Below are 8,856 nucleotides of genomic sequence, written 5' to 3' on the forward strand. Positions count from 1 at the left end.
TGTGGCTCCTTGTCTTAGTTTGGAACACCGACCTCGGAAGAACTCCGCGCTTTGTCCTTGCCCAAGCCTCTCATCATCTATAGTTTGCACCGCTCCCTCCATCAGGGGTGCAGTCCCGAGATTCTCTGCACCTCACAGCCAAGCTAGCACCAGCTACAGCCAGCTTCCTCCCCTCTGGCCAAGCTGCAGAGCTGCATCCATGGCTTCTTAGCTCGCCTCCCTTCTTGCCCCCCCCCCTCTTTGTTCCCATGCACCCACCTTTAGATGCTTCAATGCCTGGATCTCTCAGACATGCCTGTGTTGTGAACTGGGAGTCCTTTGTTGAGTGATAGCCGATCAACTTGAAATTTCATGGCGAGAAACCAAGGGGATCTCTCACAGCACCATTCCTCTGACATCCTCGTGTGTCTGTTATAGTTATCATGTCCTTATTGATTTTTTTTGTCTGGAAGATCTATCCATTGTGTCAAGAGGGCTGCCCCAGCTGGTTTGGCTTGGTGGATAGAGCGTCAGCCTGCAGACTGAAGGGTCCCGGGTTCGATTCTGGTCAAGGGCATATGCCTGGGTTGCAGGCTCAATCCCCAGGAAGGGGTGTGCAGGAGGCATCCAACCAATGATTCTCTCTCATCATTGATGTTTCTATCTTTTTCTCCCTCTCCCTTCCTCTCTGAAATCAAATACATACAAATATATATATATATATATATATGTGTGTGTGTGTGTGTGTGTGTGTGTGTGTGTATACACACACACACACACATATATACATATATACATATGTATACACACACACACTAGAGGCTCGGTGCATGACATTCCTGCACTGGTCCCTCAGCCCAGCCTGTGCCCTCTTGCAGTCCGGGACCCCTCGGCGATGTCTGGGACCCGCTGCCCCTTAGCGCTGCCATGGAGGCAGGAGAGGCTCCCACCACAGCCACTGTACTTGCAAGCTGGTGATAAATTCCTCCCACCAGAGCCGCTGGACTATCAGAAGGAGGGATGCCAGTACTGCAGTGAGTCCGGCCTCTGGCTGAGCAGCGCTTCCCCTGTGGGAGCGCACTGACCACCAGGGGGCAGCTCCTGCATTAAGCGTCTGGCCCCTGGTGGTCAGTGTGCATCATAGCAACCAATCATATTCTGGTCGTTCCATATAATGGTCACTTAGGCTTTTAATATATATATGTGTGTGTGTGTGTGTATGTGTGTGTGTATGTATATGTATGTGTGTATGTATGTATATGTATATGTATATGTATAAAAAAATTTAAGATGGCTATGTAAAGGTCCTTGCCAGGCTTAGGTTGCAAAGTCAACCAAGTGCCCATGAGCTCTGGGCACACGGCTGAGGCACTATGACAAAACACAGTATGACCTGCCATGCGGTAGCTGGTGACTGTAGGAGAGCCCCTTCTGCCTGCTGTGTCTCTCCAGGGCCCTCTACTGTAAAAGCTTAACATTGCACTGACTTTAAAGGAGAAATAATGAGGAATTCCATCCATTATCCCTGAGCACATAAGGATGGATTTAGAACTTACAGCGATAAATTTAAGTGCAATAGAGTGACTAACAGCACAGCACTCAATGAGGAACAGGATATTCATCCATAGAATATTAACATATTTTAAAATGAATTTTCTGAGAAAATAGGAACTATTTGAAAAAAAAAAATTTTTCTGGAGAAATATACATGTAGTCCCCAAATAAATAAAAATTGCTTTAAAGTGAACCAGAGCCGCTGTACATTCAGGCTGAAGCATTTCCAAAGAGATTTCAGAAGAGCCTGAGAAGGTAGAAGCCCGGTGGGATATGTTCGAAAACTTGACGCATCTCCCGGGGGCAGTGTGGCACCAAAAACAACCGGTCACTCACTTCTGAAGGCATGAGCGCTTGCCACACATTTCACACATCTGTCTACGAGACAACAAGTCTCCAGGAAAGTCTGTCTTTGTCCATTTGGGCTGTTGTAACAAAGTAACCCAGACTGGGTGGCTTATAAGCAATAGAAATTTATTGTTCACAGATCGGAAGCTAGGAAGTCCAATGTCAAGGAGCCAGGAGATTCAGGGTTTGATGAGGGTCCACTTCCTGCATCCTCGGTGGCATCTTCTGCTCTGTCTTCACACGGGGAGGGGTGAAGGAGCCCCTCGTCTGACAGACTAGTTCCATTGGAGAGCTCAGACCTCGTAACTCAATCAGCTCCCAGAGGCCCCACCTTCTCAAACCCGTGACCTCCGTTATTAGATTTCTAACATATGAATCGGGGCCTACACAAGCATCTTATCAGTGGTGTAATCAAGACAGACATGATTAACCCCAATGGGCACCGGAGGAAACTGAGTCAGAGGCTAGAGAACTCCAGTCTCCTGATCCAGGGCACTCGCTGGTTCACTTACCCGCCTCTCAAGTTCTGCTTCCAATTCCCCTTCGTCCACGAAGCCTTCCTTGACTAACCCCAAGCCAATATTTTCACTAAGCATTCTGAGAAATGTGTTGCACAGCATGACACGTGTCTAAGAACTGTGGTTCTCTAACTTTAGCCAAGGGCGTTACCTGAAGGCTTGTTAACACGCAGACCACTGGGCCCCTCTCCCAAGGTCTCTCATTCCGTAGTTCTGGGGTCGGGCCCAAAATAACTCGTAAGTTCCCAGGTGAAGCCAAGGCTGCTGGTCAGGAAACCACAATTTGGGAACCGCTGGTTTAGAAGCCAGCAGCTTCTTCACCTACATCCTAGGTTTGACCTGCAACTCCAGCATAGAAGATGCCAAGTCTTAATGTCCTCAAGCAAAGACTCTTCAAAAGGGGAGCCTCTCTTTTCCTGGATGTTCAGAGCCCTGGAGTGCCTAGAGGTGAGTTTCCTGAATGCCGACAGGTCATTTTAACTTGACCTTTTCATTTCTTGGCTCCAGAAAGGTCTGCTGTTCCTCTAAGCTTCCTGCTCCCTCCTGTCTACGACCAGAAAGAAGACAGCTAGACCGGCATCACTATGCCTCAGGCCCGCCCAGGTATGCTCAGCCCTTCTGTGCATTGTCTCACTTAAGAGCTAGAAGTAAGACTTGTTTGGCTCTACTGGTTTGGCTCAGTGGATAGAGCATCGGCCTAGGGACTGAAAGGTCCGAGGTTTGATTCCTGTCAAGGTGATGTACCTTGGTGTTGTGGATACATCCCCAGCAGGGGGTGTGCAGGAGGCAGCTGATGGATGTTTCTCTCTCAGCAATGTTTCTAACTCTCTACCCCTCTCCCTTCCTTTCTGTAAAAAAAACAATAAAATACATTTTTTTTAACGGGGTCTGTTCATGACTGCCCCTTCCAATCTGAATGAAATGACTGCCCATTGGCAAGAAATATCCCTCCCCAGAGTAATTTTTTTCTATATCATACACATACGCTAGGATTTCTCCTCTTTTAATCAAGTTACATAAGTAAAAGCTTGAGATACCTCTATTTCTTTGACCCAACTTTCTTTTTAAAGATAAAATATCCCTTTATAAACCCAAATTCATGATAGAAAGGATATTCTCAAACTGCCCATGTGACACTCACCACGAGCTTTCCGAAAAGATGCAAACTGAAAGCCCCCCGAGTTGTTGTTCACTAGCAGAGGTGTGTTTGGGGTTCCACACCCCGAACTGGGTAAAAGTTTGAGTCAATATTTTAACATGAGGTACGTTCACGTGAAAATCCAGACTTCCGCTTTTCTTGAAAAACGTAGGTCACAGCCAATCCAGGGTCTGGCTTTCATTGGACAACAGGCAGCTGGACTTGAGATCCTTTGAACTGGAGATCCGGAGTCCCAGGCAGGTGTGGCGAGGACAGTCACAAGATGTCTTGATAAGAGCTGTGAGAGAACAGCGAGGGAGGGACCGTGAAGAAAAGTGGAAGAGGGAATGGAAGGAAGAGGAACTGGGGAGAAAGGCTGAGGAAAGGAGATGGAAAAGAAGACTTACCAGCGCTTCTTATGCCAGAAGGCTACGCCTCCGCCTATCAGAAGGAGGGATGCCAGGACCACTGTGACGATCAAGCCCACCGGCACGTGACTTCCCTCTGCTTCCGGAACACAGGAATGTCTTAGCACAGATTCCTCCCTGGCTCAGGCCGCCTGGTCTAAGCTCAGGTGAGGATGCCAGGTGCTGATTTCCTCTCCCATTTAAAGTTTCCACTGCTGGCCCAGCCAGTGTGGCTCAGTGGTTGAGCATCGACCTATGAACCAGGAAGTCACGGTTCGACTTCCGGTCAGGGCACATGCCTGGGTTTTGGGATTGATCCCCAGTGTGAGGTGTGCAGGAGGCAGCTGATCAATGATTCACTCTCATTATTGATGTTTCTATTTCTCTCCCTTCCTCTCTGAAATCAATATATATACATGTTTTTTTAATAAAAAATAATGTGGCCACTTCTATTACTCTGAAGTTTGGAGGGCCCAGCTTTTCTCGGGGTCTGGGTATCCGTAATTCAGTCCAATTCACTTTGTATAGCACAGCATACAGGGGAAGGGCAGTAATTCCTGAGCGAGGCAGTCCTGCGTCTACGCCCAGTTTTCCTCTTTCTAACAAGGCAGCTGTTGCCGAAACCAGTTTGGCTCAGTGGATAGAGCATCAGCCTGAGGACTGAAAGGTCCCAGGTTCGATTCCCGTCAAGGGCATGTACCTTGGTTGCTGGCACATCCCTAGTAGGGGGTGTGCAAGAGGCAGCTGATTGATGTTTCTCTCTCATTGATGTTTCTAACTCCCTATCTCTCTCCCTTCATCTCTGTATAAAATCAATAAAATATATATTATTTTTTTTAAAAATGCGGCTGTGGGCAGTTCACTTAACCTAGCTGAGCCTCGGTTTCTCGTCTATAAAATGAGAATAATACTTGCTTCAAAGGAGAGGTGATCGGATGGCATGCTGTGTGCAGAATGCTCAGCCCACACACAGGAAGCAGCCAGCAAACTGCAGCTCCCTGTGTACCCTGCCTTCTCCTGCTCCCAGCCCCTCTCCTGAGGGGGTACCCTTCCTGTGCCCCCAACTTCTGAAACTGGGAGTATTTCCGTCTCATTTCTCTTGCATAGGGAACATCCTGCCTCCGTGCTTTTTGAGCTGAGATCTTTGTTCCCCTCTGTGCTGTACCCGGGGTCCCCTCCTTTCTCCGTCCTGGTCAGGGCCTCGTCCCTGAAACCCCTCTGTCCTGCATCAGTCCACTCCCACCTCCCCCGACCCTCCCTCCGCGCTTCAGAACCACATCCCCTCCCAGCGGGGCCCCAGCGCTCACCCCAGGAGACGACGATGTCCTGGCCTCCGAGGCTGCTGTGCCTCACCCGGCAGGCCAGGCCAGCTGCCTCCCCGGCCGCCACGTCCAGGGTCACTCGGAGATACCACGTCCCGTCGGCATTGGGCAGGACGTCCCCTTGCTGGGCGCCCGGCAGCTCCTGCTGCCCCCGCATCCACCACACCCACACGGGCTCGGGGTGGAATCCTGAGACGTGGCACACCAGCAGCAGCCGGCCGAGACCAGGAGGGGGGCCACTGGACAGCCAGGCCTTGGGCTTCTCTGTATCCAACAAGGGGATGGGGCCTGCGTCAGAGGCTGGGCCTCGTGGCTGACCCGTGCAGCCCGGTTCCACCGCAGGAAACGAAGGCTCCCTTCACTGCATCCATCTGTGCTCCCTTCTCCCCAACCCGGTCTCCTGTAAGCGCCCCTGTCTGCACTCCCAGAGCACCCCGTCACACATGGACGTTCCAAACACCGCTCTCCTTGTTAGTCTTTCCATCCTCCCCCTCACGCAAAGGTCCTGTTTGACCCTGTGTGTGTGTAACTGGGTTCCCAGAACCCAAAGGTTGCTCAGGAACACTCTGGAATGAATCCCCTCACCCTTAGCCATCCCCTCCTGGGCCTTTCTCTTCCCAGGCTCAAAGGAATGCAAACCCTAGAATGGAAGCCCAGCTGGAGCCCCACAGCGGAGGATTGGGGGTGCGGGGGCGCGGGGGGTGGGAGGGTAGGGGGGGAACACCCAGGCTGACCTTGCTTCTCCAGCTCCTGCTGCCCCAGCTCCAGGAGGCCGGTGAGGAACTGGGGGCAGACGTCATTGAGGAGCCAGTGGATGGTGTCCCTGGTCTCGTGGTCCTTATTGAGTGTGCTGCTGACCGTCTCGGCCCAAGGCGGGGCGCCTGGGGCTGGCACCCAGAAATGTCCCTGGAAACTCATGATATCGCTTCCTTGAAATGCTGAGCTGAGGAAGACTTCTGGGGGGCCTCCAGGACGCACCTCACATCCCACGGACATCTGGACCTCAAAGGGGTCTGAGGAGAGGAATGGACAGAGATCAAACGGTTTGACGGGTGGGAACAAAGAAGACAATGAGGTGAGGGCTGTAATACCCAAGGCCCCCGGGAAAGGAGAGGGGGTGACCCAGAGCAGGAGGAACAAGGGGTATGTGGGGGAGTCGGAGGCCGGGACCTCCCTGGCAGAAGTGGAGATGAGAGCATCCCAGTGCCTCCCAGCTGGGCCTGGGCCTCCGCTGTCTCCCGGGGGGCAGCTGCCCGGGGAACCCCCCCCCCACCACCCCCACCACCTCCACTCCCACCCCCACCTCCACCCCCACCCCCACCTCCACCCCCACCCCCACCCCCACCCCCACCTCCACCACCCCCACCTCCACCCCCACCCCCACCCCCACCCCCACCCCCCAGCTCACAGTCCAGGTGCAGCGTCTTGGCGAAGGCCCAGACGTCCCTGGTGAAGCTGCTGCGGTACACCCTGAACAGCTGCTGCTGCTGCGCCCACTGGTGGTCGCTGAAGGTGCCCCTGGACCAGGGCCACAGGCAGCGGATGTCCGAGCCATTGCTCCAGGAGTGGGTCTGCAGCGGCCCCAGCCAGCCGGAGCCGTCGGTGCGCGTCCAGCTGCTGTTGGCGAAGGAGGAGACCTGGAGGCCGCGGAAGCCGGCGCTGCCCGGGGGCGCGGACGTAGAGCGGGGCCCGGAGAGACGCGGCGAGCGGCCGGGAGGGCGCAGGGCTTTAGGAGAAGGAAGGAAGGAAGGAAGGAAAAACACAAACACAAACTTGGGCAGGAGGGGTGCTGTCGGCCAGTTCCCTCGCTCCCAGCACCCCGCACCCCACACCCCTCACCCCGCACCCAGCACCCCGCACCCAGCACCCTGCACCCTGCACCCCGCACCCCTGGAGCCGAGAGCAGGGAGTGCCAGGCCGCGGCTCACAGTTTCCCAAACGCAGGCATCTCCGCCGCCCCCATCACGGTCGCCCCCGTTCCCCGCCCAGCTCCCTCTCGCTGTCTCCCAGACCCATGCCCAGGCATCCTTGCTCCCTCCACTCACCCTCAGAACTTGCCCAAATCTGGGGGAGACCCCAGAGCAGCAGGACCGGCCAGCACTCCATGTCGCCGGGCTCCCAGCTCTGGCTCAGACCTCTGGCCCCTCCCCCGCCACGGGGCTGGACCCTGGACCGCAGCGCTTTGACGCGGGAGCCGGCGGTTTCCACGCCCCATAGGACAGGCTTAGGGTTTGCTCCCAGCCCCTCCTAGGCTCCACCCCTTCCTCACCTGCCAGGTGTTCTGCTCGCCATGAGCTGCTGGAGCTGCAAAGAGCTGTGGTCGGGCTCGCGGAGTCCTGAAACCACCGCTCCAGCATTTTTCACAACCAACTTGTCTCATCTATGTAAGCTTTAAAAACAAGACAAGAAGTTGGGTCTATGGTGTGACTCCAACCGTGTTAAAAATGCAAAGTCGAAAAGGAGGAGCAAAGGCTGTGACTTAGCAGTGGATTCCCCTAGGCTGGGGTGGTTTTATTTTGTTCTATCTATTTAATACATTGTTTGCCTCAAACTTTCTGCAGGTATAAGTATCACATCTATAACAACAAAAGCATAACGTGCTAATTAGAACGGACATCCTTCTGACATCCTTCCTTCCAGACAGAGCTGCAGTGGGCAGAAGTCCCTGGCGGGGGGGTGGGGGGGGGGGCGCCAAGGTCCTTGCATGAATTTCGTGCACTGGGCCTCTAGTCTATAATAAAATGCAAACATTAAAACTAATTTTCTCCGTTGTACATTGAGGGTATAGGACTGGGTTGGCTCGGATTTTTTAGTGTGCATTTTTCTTCTTTATTTTTGTTGTTGACACTATGACAGATGTGTCCCCCCCCCCCCACCTTTGCCCACCACCACCCAGCCCCCACCCCCTTCCCTCTGGCCACCACCACACTGTTTGTGTCCATGGGCTAGGCGTACATGTTCTTTCACTAATCCCTCCGCCTTCTTTCATCCAGTTCTGCTCTCCTCACACCCATCTAACAGCTGTCAGGCTGTTCCCCGTATCCATGCCTCTGCTTCGATTTTGTCAGCTTATTTTGTCAGTTCATTAGATGAGATCATATGGTATTTGTCTTTCTCTGACTGGCTTATTTCACTTAGCATAATAACCTCCAGGTTCATCCATGCTCTCACAAAAGGTAAGATTTTTCTTTTTTACAGTCGCCCAGTATTCCATTATGCAAATGTACCAGAGCTTTTTTTATGCACTCATCTACTAATGGGCACTCAAGCTGTTTCCAGATCTTGGCTATTGAAAATAATGCTGCTATGAACGCAGGGGTGCATATATCCTTTTATTATCAACTAGAGGCCCGGTACATGAAATTCCTGCATGGAATTCCTGCACTTGTTTTGTTGTTGATTTATTGATGGTAGCCATTCTGGCAAGTGTGAGGTGATATGTTTTAATTTGCATCTCTCTGATGATTAGTGATGTTTTCACGGCTGTTAGCTATCTGTATGTCCTTTTCAGAGATGTGTTTATTCGGGTTCTTTGCTCATTTTTTAATTGGATGGTTTGTCTTCCCAGTGTTGAATTGTGTAACTTCTTT

General features: G+C 52.6%; 1 protein-coding gene across 4 annotated transcripts; it reads right to left on the reverse strand.

Annotated features, from left to right (window-relative positions):
- Nucleotides 1-3,386: 3,386 nt before the first annotated feature.
- On the reverse strand, nucleotides 3,387-7,691 carry CD1D (CD1d molecule). Of its 4 annotated transcripts, none has more exons than XM_084866994.1 (6): nucleotides 7,536-7,691; nucleotides 6,675-6,883; nucleotides 6,001-6,279; nucleotides 5,252-5,530; nucleotides 3,945-4,041; nucleotides 3,387-3,835 (listed from the first exon to the last, which is right to left on the reverse strand). In XM_084866994.1, exons 1-6 carry the CDS (start codon nucleotides 7,556-7,558, stop codon nucleotides 3,814-3,816), a joined length of 909 nt encoding a protein of 302 aa, XP_084723120.1. In that variant the 5' UTR covers nucleotides 7,559-7,691; the 3' UTR covers nucleotides 3,387-3,813. The 4 variants fall into 4 exon arrangements, with proteins under 4 accessions (XP_084723120.1, XP_084723119.1, XP_084723117.1 ...); XM_084866993.1 differs by having other exon boundaries at nucleotides 3,945-4,044; nucleotides 7,536-7,639; XM_084866991.1 differs by lacking the exon at nucleotides 7,536-7,691 and adding an exon at nucleotides 7,312-7,485 and having other exon boundaries at nucleotides 3,945-4,044; nucleotides 6,675-6,992.
- Nucleotides 7,692-8,856: the final 1,165 nt, after the last annotated feature.

Source organism: Pipistrellus hanaki (genome assembly GCF_964339955.1).
Source record: "Pipistrellus hanaki genome assembly, chromosome: 18".
NCBI lineage: Eukaryota > Metazoa > Chordata > Mammalia > Chiroptera > Vespertilionidae > Pipistrellus > Pipistrellus hanaki.

Bases quoted from the DNA above. Each gene is read 5' to 3' on its own strand.
- CD1D (XM_084866991.1), bottom strand. From the start codon at position 7,372: ATGGAGTGCTGGCCGGTCCTGCTGCTCTGGGGTCTCCCCCAGATTTGG. The intron at 5,531-6,000 runs GTCAGCCTGGGT...TGTTGGATACAG, and splicing joins GCAGGAGCTGGAGAAGCAAG to AGAAGCCCAAGGCCTGGCTG. The intron at 4,045-5,251 runs GTGAGCGCTGGG...GTGTTCCGGAAG, and splicing joins GGACATCGTCGTCTCCTGGG to CAGAGGGAAGTCACGTGCCG.